We start from the raw sequence: 16,540 nt of genomic DNA on the forward strand, positions 1-16,540 counted from the left end.
TTTTACCCCACCCAGATGACCCTCATGAAGCTCATTGAGTACTCTATCCGTCAACTTAGGTGGAATTACTACTCTGGATCCACACATCAAGGTTCCTCTGCACACTGACAGCTGTTCTCTTCTCGGCGAGAATGCTGGCAGCAGTGGTTCGCCATGTGCTGGCCATCCCTTCACCGTTAAATCATAGACCCGTGATAGTGTCGGGTCATTCCGTGTTTCCTTTTCTATGTTTGCATTCGTCACAGGGAGACATTCGACTATGGTCGAGTGGAATAACTCCATTGGATCCACTGCAAGGTCTTCTTCTTCCACCGTCGGCAACGGTAGGCGTGACAATCCATCAGCATTTCCATGCTGTTTAGTTCCTTTGTACTCGATGTCATATTGGTGTGCCCCTAGGAAAAGGGACCATCTCTGCAGCCGTTGTGCCGTCATTATCGGTACGCCCTTCTGAGGGTTGAAAATGGAGACAAGAGGTTGATGATCGGTTAGTAGAGTAAATTTTTGACCGTGCAGATAGTGATTGAACTTCTTCACCCCCCACACTAGGCTGAGGGCCTCTCTGTCAATCTGGGCGTAGTTACGCTCGGCAGAAGTTAACGAGCGTGACGCAAAAGCTATCGGCCTCTCTAAACCATTAAGGAATTTATGTGACAGTACCGCCCCAATGCCGTAGGGAGACGCATCACATGCCAGCCTGATTGGCAGTGCTGGGTTGTAGTGAGCCAATACTTCCCTTGAAGTGATTAAGTCCTTACTCTTCTGAAAAGCACGCTTACAATCATCGTTCCATTTCCATGCTACCCCCGTTCGTAGCAGGGCGTTCAGTGGGTGCAGAATTGTCGACAAATTCGGCAAAAACTTATGATAGTAATTCACCAACCCGAGGAATGACCTCAGTTGCGACACATTTTCAGGCGCTGGGGCCTTAACAACCGCTTCAATTTTGTCAGGGGACTTATGTAACCCCTCTTCATCAATCACGTGGCCACAATACGATATCTGTTTCTTTAAAAATTCGCACTTGGGGCGGTTGGCTCGCAGCCCATGTTCCCGTAGTCTAGTGAGCACCTGTTCTAGGTTGTTAAGGTGTTCACTGTCATCTTCACCTGTTACAAGGATGTCGTCCAAGTAACACCGAGTCCCCGGAATCCCTTGCCGGACTTGTTCCATCGCTCTTTGCCATATCGCCGGAGCCGATGCTACTCCGAATACCAACCGATGATACTGGTAAAGACCTTTGTGAGTGTTTATCGTGAGATACTTCCTAGAGGACTCATCAACCTCCATCTGCAAATATGCTTGTGCTAGATCAATTTTTGTAAAACGCTTCCCTCCAGACAGTGAGGCGAAGATGTCTTCTATCCTTGGAAGAGGATATTGTACTGTGTGAAGGACAGGGTTCACCGTCACCTTGAAATCCCCACAGATGCGAATCTTCCTTGGCTCTCCGGACTTATTGCTTAACGTTTTCTTCATGACAGGAACGATGGGTGTCGCCCACTCGCTTCAGTCGACCTTAGACAACACGCCCACCTTCTCCAGATTCTCCAGCTCTGCCTCGACGGCTGGGCGAATTGCATATGGTACCGGTCTTGCTTTGAAAAACTTGGGAACTGCATTCTCTTCTATTTTTATCGAGGCGGTTACGCCTTTAAGCGTGCCCAGTTCTTGTTGAAATACCTCTTTGGCGTTAGCTAAAATTGTTGACAATCGTCCAGGAGTGACGTCTTCATCTTTTTTACCGTCCACCGTCATTGCATGAATGGAATGCCAATCTAAGTTTATCTTCCTGATCCATCCCCGTCCCAATAACGGTGGTCCACCATTTGGCAGTATGTAGAGATACAATTTCCGTATTTTCTTGCCATTGTATTCGACAGGCACCCTTATTTTTCCTCTGGGGTATACTTTTTGCCCTGTATACGTCGTCAAGACGATAGATGTCTCTCTCAAGGGTATGTGTGAAAATAGCCGCTCGTAGTCTCGTCGATTCATGACGGTTAGCGCTGATCCTGTATCCAATTCCATTTTAACTTGGGACCCTGCTATCGTGAGAGTGACCCAAATGGTTCGGTGATCCTCTTTTGCGATTACATTGTGAAGTTTGAGATAGCTTAGTCTCCTGTTTCCGGATTCACTATCGCTCATCTGGTCTTCGGAACTACTGTCCGTCATCTTTTGTACTTTCTTGTACGGTTCCTTAGTAGCCTTTTTGTTGTCGCTGGTCTTCTTCCCAGACCTGCAAACTCGTGCAATGTGTCCAATCTTCCCGCATTGTCTGCATATTTTGTCTTTGGACCAGCAGTCCCCTTCTGGTCATGGTTAGTTCTGCCGCAGCGATAACATTTTGCAAATCCCCGTGTCATTTCGTGGGTGCCGTATTCCTGTGGTTTTTGTTGAATTTCTGCAGCTCCCCTGGCTGCTGCTTCATACGATACTGCCACGCTGAAAGCCTTATCTAGCGTCAGCTCTTTTTCTGAGAGTAACTTCTTCTGTGTTCCTTCACTCAGGAGTCCACAGACAAATTTGTCCCGTAGGGTATCTGCCAGTCCTGCTCCGAACTGGCAGTGCTTTGATAGCTTGCGTAGTTCCGTAAGATACTCAGCATTGCTCTCATCTTTGTGCTGAGTTCTCCTGTGGAATTTAAATCTTTCTGCTATCAACAGCGGTGCAGGGTTTAAGTGTTCCTGTAGGACAGCAACAATTTCATTAAAACTCTTCGCCTTCGGTTTGGCTGGAGTAATCAGGTCCCGCAATAGGCCGTACGTTCTAGCGCCCATTAAGTTTAGCAATATCGATGCCTTTTTCCCCTCCGCTATTTCGTTTGCCTCGAAATATACCTCGACTCTTTCCACATACGTGGTCCAGTCCTCTAATGTATTATCAAAAGCAGTGATACAGCCAGTCTTCGGCATCTTGCAAATCTAAAATGGCGCCTCCCGCGCTTTGCCTTCTTCCCCGATTTAACAAAATGGCGCCTCCCGCACTTTGTCTTCTTCCCCGCTGTTGTTAGCGCTGCTTTCCACGGTTTCTTGCGCGTTAAATATTGATTCTTTTTCTTTTATTATTTTCCCTTCGTGGAGCGGAACCTCTGGGACACTTCCCTCCCTCTTCTTAGGTCCGAACGCTGCCCGGCTTCGAAGCACTGGCCGCGCCCTGTGTGCTCCACCCTCTCTCTCTCTCTTTGCTTCCCGACTCGCTGTCCGGCCCCGTTGAAAAGCCACCCGATCGAGCTTCAGCCCGCCGCAGCCCAGGAAGGATCAGAGCACTACCTGCCACCAGCCCGATTAGCTGGGAAACCACAGACCGAGGAACCCAGCCTGGCTCTGGACAGTCTCTCCTGCAAGTTTTTAAACCGATGATTGGCAGTCGACGCCCGTTTCTCGAGTTTCAATGGACTCTATTTTTTTTTCTTTCTTCTGGCTCCGACCTTCAACAACGTCGTCTGAGGTGCTGCCGAGTTGCAGGTAAATTCGTTTCTTACTCGTCGCTAGTGTTAAGTCCATGAATGATTGAGACACGGACCAGCAGGAGTGAAAACAAACAAGTCTTTACTGGTGGAAGTCAGGAGTGAAACTAAACAGAGGCTCTCTAGCGCCTTTTATACAGGGGTGGTCACTGCCGGTACTGCAGTCTGAGACTCTTAAAGGTACATACACAACAGAAACGCTTCAAGGACACCCTCAAAGCCTCCTTGAAAAAGTGGAACATCTCCACCGACACCTAGGAATCCCTGGCCCAAGACCGCACAAAGTGGAGGAGAAGCATCCGGGAAGGCGCCGAACACCTCGGGTCTCTTCACCGGGAGCAAGCGGAAACCAAGCGCAAACAGCGGAAGGAGCGCACGTCAACCCAAGCACCCCACCCACCCTCCCCTTCAACCACTGTCTGCCCCACTGTGACAGAGACTGTAGGTCCCACATTGGACTCATCAGTCACCTGAGAACTCATTTTGAATGTGGAAGCAAGTCATCCTCGGTTCCGAGGGGCTGCCTAAGAAGAAGAAAGTAGATCATGGACTTCTCCGTGACTGATTCCATGACTATTCCACAATCAGCAGACAAGAACGAGTATACTTTAGAGAGGCAAAATGAAACGGGTTCATTTTTTGTCTCTCTCAGGTGAATTCTCTCCTATCTTTGGAATTTATATTAGTGGCCTGAGTAGGAACTAATTCTAACTCACAGAATCATAGAATAGTACAGCTCAGAAGGAGGCCATTCGGCCCATCTTTCGAAGAGCAATCCAGTTAGTCCCACTCCCCCACTCTTTCCCCGTATCCCTGCAATTTTTTCTCCTTCAAGTATTTATCCAATTCCCTTTTGAAGGCTCCTATTGAATCTGTGTCCACCACCCGATCAGGCAGCGCGTTCCAAATCCTAACCACTCGGGTGAAAAAGTGTTTCCTCATGTCGCCTCTGGTTATTTTGCCAATCACCTTCAATCTGTGCCCTCTGATTACCGACCCTTCCGCCATTGGAAACACTTCTTGACAAACAAGAATGAAAGACTGTCCCAAAGACTTGCATTAAAAAAAAAACCGCTTGAGAAGCCAGTTCGGCAATAAAATGTTCATTTTCTTCCTTGTTTTTGGTTTGTGGGAAGTGAGCTGACCCTTTTGGATTTATTTCCTGGTAAGTATGATTTTTGAAGCTTGTACTTAGTTTTATCTTTTAAGAAACTAGGGGACCCTGAATGAGGAACTAGTGATGAGGTGGTGCTGAGCTGGGGTTTTAAGAGCACAAGGATTGTAGGTGGAAGGAAAGCTTGCATGAGGTTAGGAATGCCACAGCTCCAAGCTTTCATTAAGAATTAATTAGTGCAGGAGACACGATGCGAGAGGTCTCGATTTCAATGCGGGCAGGAGGAAGAAGCAGGATGGCCGACTTGTAGCTTGGGAGGAACGAAGGGAAGAGTGCTACCAGAAGAGCCAAGCCAACACCAGTATGTCGGTGTAGCAATGCATTATAACACAAAATGTGTCAGCCAGTGGTTCAGTGGGTAGCACCCTCGCCTCCAAGTCAGAAGGTTGTGGGTTCAAGTCCCACTCCAGAGACTGGAACACAAAAATCTAGGCTTACACTCCCAATGCAATGCTGAGGGAGCGCCGCACTGTCGGAGGTGCCGTCTTTCGGATGAGACGTTAAACCAAGGCCCCGTCTGCTCTCTCAGGTGGACATAAAAGATCCCATGGCCACTATTTCGAAGAAGAGCAGAGGAGTTATCCCCGGTGTCCTGGGCCAATATTTATCCCTTAACATGCTTGGAGTCGGGAGCGGAGGGACCAGTGAGCCGAGGCCCGGGTGAGTATAAAACTTCACTTTCGCGGGCTTTCTTACAGTGTGACGTCACCAGAAAGCAGGTAAGTGATTGGGTGGCAAGTATTTCTCTCTTTTTAAAATTAAACTCGGTGGTTTATAGTTTGTTTGTAAACCAGAGCCCTTAAATATATCATTTAGCTGTAAGGTAACTTCAATTCTGCGGTTTATATTTTCTAGGGTCTCTCTGGTGTAGCAGGGACTTCTGCCATACAAGCGTCCTAGAGTATATTTTTAATTGGTGGTATTGAATTAATTTAAATTAATTAAAGGGTAAGTCATGTCAGGACAGCCCAGCCCCGTGTTATGCTCTACCTGCGCTATGTGGGAATTCAGGGACGCTGCCGGTGTCTCTGACGACCATGTGCCGGAAATGTATCCAGCTGCAGCTACTAGCAGACCGCATTGAGGCGCTGGAGCTGCGGATGGATGAGTTTTGGAGCATTCGCGATGCTGAGAGGGTCGTGGATAGCACGTTTAGTGAGTTGGTCACGCCGCAGGGTAGGGCTGCACAGGCAGAAGGGAAATGGGTGACCATCAGGCGGAGCAGTAGAAGCAGGCAGGTAGTGCAGGGGACCCCTGTGGCCATCCCCCTCTCAAACAGGTATACCGATTTGGATACTGTGGAGGGGGATGACTTACCAGGGGAAGGCAGCAGCAGCCAACTTCCTGGCACCAGGGGTGCTTCTGCTGCTCAGGAAGGGAGGAAAAAGAGTGGGAGAGCAATAGTGGTAGGGGATTCTATCGTAAGGGGAACAGATAGGCGTTTCTGTGGCCATAGACGTGACTCCAGGATGGTTTGTTGCCTCCCTGGTGCCAGGGTCAAGGCTGTCACTGAACGGCTGCAGGGCATTCTGAAGGGGGAGGGTGAACAGTCAGAGGTCGTGGTTCACATTGGGACCAACGACATGGGTAGGAAGAGGGATGAGGTCCTGCAGCAAGAATTTAGGGAGCTAAGTCGCAGATTAAAGAGCAGGACCTCAAAGGTTGTAATCTCTGGATTACTCCCGGTGCCACGTGCTAGTGAGTATAGGAATAGGAGGATAGAGCAGATGAATGCGTGGCTAAAGAGTTGGTGCAGGAGGGAGGGCTTTAGTTTCCTGGATCACTGGGTCTGCTTCTGGGGAAGGTGGGACTTGTACAAGTCGGACAGGTTGCACCTGAACCAGAACAGGACAAATATCCTTGCAGGGAGGTTTGCTAGCACTGTTGGGGGGGGGGGGGGGGGGGTGGTTTAAAACTAACTTGGCAGGGGGATGGGATACAGAGTGGAGCTATAATAGGGGGTGATGTACAGCCAAATATATAGGAAAAAACAAGTCAGCTTGGAAGGCAGAGCAAATATGTAACTGCACAAGGGAGTAGGGCAAGGCTGGATGGCATTTATTTTAATGCAAAGAGTCTTGCGAATAAGGTGGATGAACTGAAGGTGTTGATGAACACATGGGAGAATGATATTGTTGCTATCACGGAGACATGCTTGAGGGAGGGGCAAAACTGGCAGCTCAATATTCCGGGGTATAGAATCTTCAGGCGAGACGGGGGGGGGGGGGGGGGGGGTAAAAGGAGGGGATGTCGCAATATTAATTAAGGAGTCAGTTACTGCTGTAAGGAGGGATGATATATTAACAGGTTCCTCTAATGAGGCCATATGGGTAGAACTTAAAAACAAAAAGGGGGCAAGCACTTTGCTGGGAGTGTACTATAGGCCCCCAAACAGTCAGGGGGAGATAGAGGAACAGATATGTAGGCAAATCTCAGAGAAATGTGCAAATAATAGGGTAATTATAGTGGGGGATTTCAACTTCCCCAATATTAACTGGGATAGTCAGAGTGTGAAAGGCTTAGAGGGTGCAGAATTCTTAAAGTGCATCCAGGAGAGCTTTTTGAGCCAGCATGTAGAAAGTCCTATGAGAGAGGGGGCGGTACTGGACCTAATTCTAGGGAATGTGGCCGGGCAAGTGGTAGAAGTGTTAGTAGGTGAGCACTTTGGTGACAGTGACCATAGTTCGGTGAGATTTAAGGTAGTCATGGAAAAGGACAGAGATGGACCGGAAATAAAGGTTCTAAATTGGGGGAAGGCCGATTTTAATATGATAAGGCAGGATCTGGCCAAAGTGGACTGGGATCAGCTACTTGTAGGAAAATCCACATCGGAGCAATGGGAGTCTTTCAGAAAGGAAATTGAGAGAGTACAATGGCAACATGTTCCCGTAAAGGTCAAGGGTGGGACCAACAAGCCCAGGGAACCTTGGATGTCAAGGGATATACGAGAATGAATTAGGAAAAAAAGGGGGGCTTTTGGCAGATACAAAGGACTAAAGCCAGAGGAAGCCCTAGAGGAGTATAAAAAGTGCAGGGGGATACTTAAAAAAGAAATTAGGAGAGCGAGGAGGGGCCATGAAATAACACTGGCGAGCAAAATAAAGGAAAATCCTAAGGTGTTTTATAAGTATATTAAGGGCAAGAGGATAACTAGGGAAAGAGTAGGGCCCATTAGGGACCAAAGTGGCAATCTGTGTGTGGAGCCAGAAGATGTAGGTGGGGTTTTAAATGAATTTTTTGCATCTGTGTTCACTATGGAGAAGGATGATGTAGACATAGAAATCGGGCAGGGGGACTGTGATATACTTGAACATATTAGCATCGAGAGGGAGGAGGTACTAGCAGTTTTAGCAGGCTTAAAAGTGGATAAATCCCCAGGCCCGGACGAGATGTATCCCAGGCTGCTGTGTGAGGCAAAGGAGGAGATTGCAGGGGCTCTGACACAAATTTTCAAAACCTCTCTGGCCACAGGGGATGTGCCAGAGGACTGGAGAACAGCTAATGTAGTACCATTATTCAAGAAGGGTAGTAGGGATAAACCAGGGAATTACAGGCCAGTGAGCCCAACATCAGTGGTAGGGAAATTATTGGAAAAAATTCTGAGGGACAGAATTAGTCTCCACTTGGAGAGGCAAGGATTAATCAGGGATAGTCAGCATGGCTTTGTCAAGGGAAGATCATGTCTGACTAATTTGATTGAATTTTGAGAGGGGGTGACTAGGTGTGTGGATGAGGGTAATGCAGTGGGTGTGGTATACATGGATTTCAGTAAGGCTTTCGATAAAGTCCCGCATAGGAGACTGGTCAAGAAGGTAAGAGCCCATGGGATCCAGGGTGCCTTGGCACATTGGATCCAAAACTGGCTTAGTGGCAGAAGGTGATGGTCGAAGGTTGTTTTTGTGACTGGAAGCCTGTGTCCAGTGGGGTACCGCAGGGATCGGTGCTGGGTCCCTTGCTGTTTGTGGTCTACATTAAATGATTTGGATGTGAATGTAAAAGGTATGATCAGTAAGTTCGCAGATGACACGAAAATTGGTGGGGTGGTAAATAGCGAGGAGGGTAGCCTCAGTCTGCAGGACGATATAGATGGGTTGGTCAGATGGGCGGAACAGTGGCAAATGGAATTTAACCCTGAAAAGTGTGAGGTGGTGCATTTTGGAGGGACTAACAAGGCAAGGGAATACACAATGAATGGTAAGACCCTAGGAAAGACAGAGGATCAGAGGGACCTTGGTGTGCATGTACATAGATCCGTGATGGCAGCAGAACAGGTGGATAAGGTGGTTAAAAAGGCATATGGGATACTTGCCTTCATTAGCCGAGGCATAGAATATAAGAGCAGGGAGGTTATGATGGAGCTGTACAAAATGCTGGTTAGGCCACAGCTGGAATACGGTGTGCAGTTCTGGTCGCCACACTATAGGAAGGATGTGATTGCTTTGGAGAGGGTGTAGAGGAGATTCACCAGGATGTTACCTGGGCTGGAGCGCTTCAGCTATGAAGAAAGACTGGACAGGCTGGGGTTGTTTTCCTTGAAGCAGAGAAGGCTGAGGGGGGACCTGATTGAGGTGTACAAAATTATGAGGGGCATAGATAGGGTAGATAGAAAGGAACTTTTTCCCTTAGTAGAGGGGTCAATAACAAGGGGGCATAGATTCAAGGTAAGGGGCAGGAGGTTTAGAGGGGATTTGAGGAAGAACTTTTTCACCCAGAGGTGGTTGGAATCTGGAACTCACTGCCTGAAAGGGTGGTAGAGGCAGGAACCCTCATAACATTCAAGAAGCATTTGGATGAGCACTTGAAATGCCATAGCATACAAGGCTACGGACCAAATGCTGGAAAATGGGATTAGATTAGACAGGGCCTGATGGCCGGCGCGGACACGATGGGCCGAAGGGCCTCTTTCTGTGCTGTATAACTCTATGACTAACATCACTAAAACAGATTATCTGGTCGTTATCACATTGCTGTTTGTGGGAGCTTGCTGTGTGCAAATTGGCTGCCACGTTTCCTACATTACAACAGTGACTACACTTCAAAAAAAGTACTTTGTTGGCTGTAAAGCAGTTTGGGACGTCCGGTGGTCGTGAAAGGCGCTATAGAAATGCAAGTCTTTCTATTTACAGGTTTTGTTATCCTCTGAGCGGCTGATCTCTTCCAAATCACTAGAGGCCGCCACTGAGCAGGGAGCCGGCACCACCTCCTCCTCCTGGGGAGGAACAGTCGGAACCCCGCGCTAACTTTTCATACAGACCCCAGCATCTGCAACATTTGACCCCTTGTAACCCCACCTCATTGTTCTTTGATGTAATGTTTTCCTGACTAATCTGTTTGGACACCATTCACTCCTTTGATTGCTGTGATTATCTCTCTGCCGAGGTGTGATAAATGGCAGTTAGAAAGATTACCTGTAATCATCTGGCATTATTCTCTGACTATATAAACTGTGTCTTTATGCATCTCTCCACTTCACCTGACGAAGGAGCAGCGCTCCGAAAGCTTGTGATTTCAAATAAAACTGTTGGACTATAACCTGGTGTTGTGTGACTTCCTACATAACTCAAGACTGGAATAGATGGAGGTCTGGAGCCAGGTTGTCTGACACCTTCCCAGAGAACAGACGGTTGCAGGGAGAGCAAAACAGGATTAAAGGATAACATCCCTTCCAAAAAAAAAAACCCAGTTCCAAGTGAACTGCACTGTAACTTTGAACACAAATATAAACACCGTCTTCCGTACCCAACTCCCTCTTTAAACCTGCTCCAGCTTTCATGTATGGATTTGGGAGAATTTTCTAAATATATGTAGTTTAAGTGTTTAAAAATACTGCAATTTTGATGCGCTCAGCACAGTGTGTTTAACTGAGCTTCAGTGCAAATGCCTGCAGCTGTGTGACTCAGTACAAAAGGATGTTGTGTTGAAGTGAGAATTAAAAAAAGGAATGCAGTATCAACATGAATCAAAACCCACTAGCAAGAGACATTCCTGTAATATCCCTCTATAGTACAGAGCAGGAGACAGCTGCTGGAAATAGAATTTCCTGGTTATTTCATTATGTTATTTTTCTCAATGGAAGTGACAATAACATTCACAATGTTCCATTTCAATTTTTTTTTCTTATTTCCCTCCTGAAGGTGTCAGATCATAAGAATTAGGAGCAGGAGTCGGCCATACGGCCCCTCGAGCCTGCTCCGCCATTCAATATCATTGACCTCAACACTTTCCCGCCCGAACCCCATATCCCTCGATTCTCCTAGAGTCCAAAAATCTATCGATCTCAGCCTTGAATATACTCAACGATTCAGCATCCACAGCCCTCTGGGGCAGAGAATTCCAAAGATTCACAACCCTCTGAGTGAAGAAATTCTTCCTCATCTCGGTCTTAAATGGCCGACCCCTTATCCTGAGACTGTGCCCCCTGGTTCTAGACTCTCCAGCCAGGGGAAACAACCTCTCAGCATCTACCCTGTCAAGTGATCCAAGTACTTTTTAAATGTGATGAGGGTTTCTGCCTCTCCCACCCTGTCAGGCAGTGAGTTCCAGAGCCCCACCGCCCTCGGTGAAAAAAGTTCTCCTCAACTCCCCTCTAATCCTTCTACCAATTACTTTAATCTGTGCCCTCTGGTTATTGACCTCTCTGCTCAGGGGAAATAGGTCCTTCCTATCCTCTCTATCTAGGACCCTCATAATATTATACACCTCAATTAAATCTCCTCTCAGCCTCCTCTGTTCCAAAGAAAACAACCCCAGCCTCTCCAATCTTTCCTCATGCTAAAATTCTCCAGTCCTGGCAACATCCTCATAAATCTCCTCTGTACCCTCTCTAGCGCAATCACATCCTTCCTGTGGTGACCAGAACTGCACGCAGTACTCTAGCTGCGGCCTAACTAGTGTTTTATACAGTTCAAGCATAACCTCCCTGTTCTTGTATTCTATGCCTCGGCTAATAAAGGAAAGTATCCCGTGTGCCACCTTAACCACCTTATCTACCTGTCCTGCTACCTTCAGGGATCTGTGGACATGCCCTCCAAGGTCCCACTGTTCCTCTACACTTCTCAGTATCCTACCATTTATTATGTATTCCCTTGCCTTGTTAGTCCTTCCCAAATGCATCAGAATGGTTAATCCTTGGGTGTCTGTGTTGTCATTTGCTCATGACAGAAAATGCACTGACAGTCAGCATAAAAATGGATCCAGAATGGATTTTTAAAAAATAGTTTGCAGTTGTAAGTACCAATTTAAATTCAGGAAGCACTCCTGATGCAGATTATTTTTTTCTTTCCCAGCTCCACCAGACACGAACTGCCCAATTGAGAGTCTAGATGGAAAATTACCTTCACAGTAACTGGCAATGTTCTTCTGAAGCAGTCAGGGAGGGGCAAGAGGGCATCAGTGTGAGCGAGGAGAGTGGATTTCAATTGCCCTTGGCTCAGGTGATGCACCTTTCCGATAGTTCACGTTCCAGGTCAGGTCAGGTCTCAAGAGTGGGGAAGTCTCAGGTTGGGTTTTATGACCCTGTGGTGCGGTTAAGTTTGTTTCAAATACTTTCTCCCCCTTTCTCCTCTCCTGAAGGCACCGTCTGACACTGGGACACAGCTCCACTGGTACCATCACAGTTTGAGAAGACTATTTGACCATGGGCGGCAGTATTACAACCAAGCCGAATTCTGTCCTGACCTGATGCCCCCACACATGCAGTTTCCATTGGGTAGCAGTAAGAAGCAGTAACACTGTCTGGTGTTTGCTCCTTAGTCTAGGGGCGCTAAAGCCAATTGTGACACCCTGACTGAGATCACATGGTGCAGGAAGGTGAGACTGTGACGGACCAGAGATTGATCTTTGCTTATTTTATAGAAATATTTTTAAATATTTCTTTGAGAGCCGATGGCCACTTAATCTGTTTACTTGTGTTTGGAAACAGGCCGAGCAGTTGGGAGTATACACAATCGCTATGTAGCTAGGGGTGCGTCATCAATTAAAGCCAGGTGAGAGGGAGATGGGAAACAGCTGGGTACAATGGAAATTTTCCTCATTGTATTGTTTAGCAAATGAGTTCGCCCAAGTGACAGAAATAATGATTACGTATCAGAGGGGCTCTCACCTCCCCAGATTCCAATCTGTTTGGTGGGTTATTGTACCAAGCTGTGGCCCAGTGGGTAGCACACTCGCCTCTGAGTCAGAAGGTTGTGGGTTCAAGTCCCACTCCAGGGACTTGAGCACAAAAATCTAGGCTGATCCTCCCAGTGCAATGCTGAAGGAGTGCTGCACTGTCGGAGGTGCCGTCTTTTGGTTGAGATGTTAAACCGAGGCCCCGTCTGTTCTCTCAGGTGGACGTAAAAGATCCCACGGCACTATTTTGAAAAGGAGCAGGGGAATTATCCCCGGTGTCCTGGGGCCAATATTTATCCCTAAATCAACATCAATAAAACAGATTCTCTGATCTTTAGCACATTGCGGTTTGTGGGAGATAACTGTGCGCAAATTGGCTGCCACGTTTCCTACATTACAACAGTGACTCCACTTCAAAAGTACTTCATTGGCTGTAAAGCACTTTGAGGTGTCCAGTTGTCGTGAAAGGCGCTATAGAAATGCAAGGCTTCTTTCTTTCTTTCCTCCGAGATGTCTGTTTTTGACATCTATATCCTTGTCCTGACAGACAACATACAGCCTCGGTAGTGGGGAAGCTTTTAGGAATGATAATCAGGGACAAAGTTAGCAGTCACTTGGACAAGTGTGGATTAATTAAGGAAAGCCAGCACGGATTTGTTAAAGGCAAATCATGTTTAATTAACTTGATCGAGTTTTTTGATGAATTAAAGAGAGTTAAAGAAAGAGAGTTGATGAGGGCAATGTGGTTGACGTGGTGTACATGGATTTCCAAAAGGCGTTTGACAAAGTGCCACATAATAGGCTTGCCAGCAAAGTTGAAGCCCATGGAATAAAAGGGACAGCGGCAGCATGGATACAAAATTGGTTAAGTGACAGGAAACAGAGAGTAGTGGTGAACGGTTGTTTTTTGAACTGGAGGAAGGAATACAGTGGTGTTCCCCAGGGGTCGGTTCTAGGATCACTGCTTTTCTTGATATATATTAATGACTTGGACTTGGGAGTACAGGGCACAATTTCAAAATTTGCAAATTGGAAGTATAGTGAACAGTGAGGAGGAGAGTGATAGACTTCAAGAAGACATAGACAGGCTGGTGAAACGGGTGGACACGTGGCAGATGAAATTTAACGCAGAAAAGTGCAAAGTGATACATTTTGGTAGGAAGAACGAGGAGAAGCAATATAAACTAAAGGGTACAATCCTGAAGGGGGTGAATGAACAGAGAGGGGCAGGTTGAGAAAGTGGTTAAAAAAGCATATGGGATACTGGGCTTCATAAATAGAGGCATAAAGTACAAAAGCAGAGAAGTTATGATGAACCTTTATAAAACACTGGTTCGGCCTCAACTGGAGTATTGTGTCCAATTCTGGGCACCGCAATTTAGGAAGGATGTGAAGGCCTTAGAGACGGTGCAGAAAAGATTTAAGAGAATCATTCCAAGATTGAGGGACTTCAGTTACGTGGATAGACTGGAGAAGCTGGAGTTGTTCTCCTTAGAGCAGAGAAGGTTGAGAGGAGATTTGATAGAGGTGTTCAAAATCATGAGGGGTCTAGACAGAGTAGATAGAGAGAAACTGTTCCCATTGGTGGAAGGGTCGAGAACCAGAGGACACAGATTTAAGGTGATTGGCAGAAGAACCAAAGGCGACATGAGGAAAGAAAATTTTACGCAGTGAGTGGTTAGGATCTGGAATTCACTGCCTGAGGGGGTGGTGGAGGCAGATTCAATCACAGCTCTCAAAAGGGAATTGGATAAGTATCTGAAAGAAAGAAAATTTGCAGGGCTACGGGGAAAGGGCGGGGGAGTGGGACTAGCGGAAGTGCTCTTGCAGAGAGCCGGCACGGGCTCGACGGGCCGAATGGCCTCCTTCTGTGCTGTAACCATTCTATGAAGGTACCGGATAGTGTCTTATGTCCAGGGAACTGTATCCCAGCAAGGATTCAACGCCTTCAGAAGTGGCGAGAGGAGTAAACTGACAGAGAAAATTGGCTAGAAAAAGATTTTTAAAACACTCAAATGCGCCGAGATATACTTACAATTTGGCTCTACTGCGTTTGGGCAGCTGTTTGCTGAGATGATAAGCAGCGTGAGCGAGGCAGTAATGCAGCATCCTGTGGCCAATCAGTCCTTGACATCTGAAACAAACCAAAAATTACTAAACAGACAGCACAATGACCAGGACTGAAACTCAGTCCAATAATTACCATTCCAATAAGATACATGTCTTGGGAAAACCAACTGGTGGAATTTTTGAAGATCATGGAGCAGGTGGAATGGGTAAAATGGCCTTTTCTCGTGAAGTTAACATACAACCCTTTAACCTCGCCACTGAACTGCTCACCGTCCAACTTCTCTTCCTGGCTCCCATGCTAGTGGACATTGTAAATGGTTCCCACTGTTTAGATATTGACCCACCTCCCTCCTCAAATAGCCCACCAATGACCCCTCTGTCCTTGCAAACTATTGCTCCACTACCAAGCTCCCTTTCCTCTTCGAAGCATGTGAATATGGTGTGACTCTCCAAGTCCATGTCCCAGCTCCCCTGCAACTCCCTGTTTGAATCCCTCCAATCAGGTTACCACCATCAAAACGGCCCTAACCAAAGTTACAAATGTGATTGTGGTACATCATTTCTTCTCATCATCCTGACCTCTCTGTGGTGGAAAGGGTGGACAGCTTTAAGTTCCTCGGAGTCCACATCACGGAAGACCTCTCCTGGTCCCTCAATACCTCCTCTCTGGTGAAGAAGACCCAGCAGCGCCTATATTTCCTAAGGAGGCTGAAGGGATGTAACCTGTCACCCCTGATCCTCTCTAACTTTTACCGCTGCACAATAGAGAGCATCCTGACAAACTATCACAGTATGGTATGGCAGCTGTAGCTACTATGACCGGAAAGCCCTGCAGTGGGTAGTCAAAACTGCCCAACGCATTACCGGCACCCGGCTACCGACCATAGAGCACATATACCAGAAACGCTGTTTACGGAGGTCACGGTCCATCATCATAAACCCTACCCACCCCAGCCACAGTCTGTTCGCCCTCCTGCCATCTGGGAAACGCTACAGATGCATTCGCACCCGTACGACCAGATTTAGGAACAGCTTCTTTCCCAGGGCTGTCATCCGACTGAACTCCACAAATAAACTCTAAAGCCTGCACATCTGCCAATGCACTTTATTATGGTTATGTTTATGTTAATGTATTACAAGCCAAATGTATGTTGAATGTTTAAATGTCTTAATCTAAATGTACACTCTCGGGAGCCGCAAGCCTACATTTTGTTGTACTGCACTTGTGCACTAACAATAAAAGTTGATTTGATTTGATTGATTGATATGGTCGCCCACAATCATCCTTCCTCCATTGTCCAGCTCGATGGGATTGTCCTCGCTTGGTTCCACTCTTATCGATACAATACCATAACCGGAGCATCTCCAGCAATGGCATCGCTATTCTCCCCGTACCAAGGATCTGCCCTGGGCCCGTCTCTTCCTCAGTTACATACTGCCCCCTTGGCGGCATCATCCATAAACATGAGGTCAACCTCTACATGATGCTGATGACACCCAGCTCTACCTCTCCACCACCTCTCTCAAGCCCTCCGCTGCCTCTGTGCCGTCGGACTGCTCGTCTTGCATTCAGTCTTGGATGAGCTGTAATTTCCTCCAGTTAAACATTAGGAAGACCAAGCTCAACGTCTTTAGTCCCTGCTACCAACTCCATCACCCTCCCTGGTCAAAGTCTCAAGTTGAATCAGACTGCTTGCAACCTGAGCATCCTATTT

The 16,540-nt window shown here is 47.1% G+C and overlaps 1 protein-coding gene across 6 annotated transcripts in view; it reads right to left on the reverse strand.

Moving 5' to 3' along the window:
- Nucleotides 1-16,540, reverse strand: part of LOC147100796 (uncharacterized) — a 72,400-nt gene that overhangs the window by 11,708 nt on the left and 44,152 nt on the right. For all 6 annotated transcript variants that reach the window (XM_085967391.1, XM_085967394.1, XM_085967395.1 and 3 more), the window contains exon 2: nucleotides 14,791-14,889. In XM_085967391.1, coding sequence (XP_085823517.1) covers nucleotides 14,791-14,864 — 74 coding nt within the window. In that variant the 5' untranslated portion in view covers nucleotides 14,865-14,889. The remainder of the gene's footprint in view (nucleotides 1-14,790; nucleotides 14,890-16,540) is intronic.

This window comes from Somniosus microcephalus, chromosome 25, assembly GCF_052327205.1.
Source record: "Somniosus microcephalus isolate GS21.2 chromosome 25, FLI_Smic_1.0, whole genome shotgun sequence".
In the NCBI taxonomy this organism is placed as follows: Eukaryota; Metazoa; Chordata; class Chondrichthyes; order Squaliformes; family Somniosidae; genus Somniosus; species Somniosus microcephalus.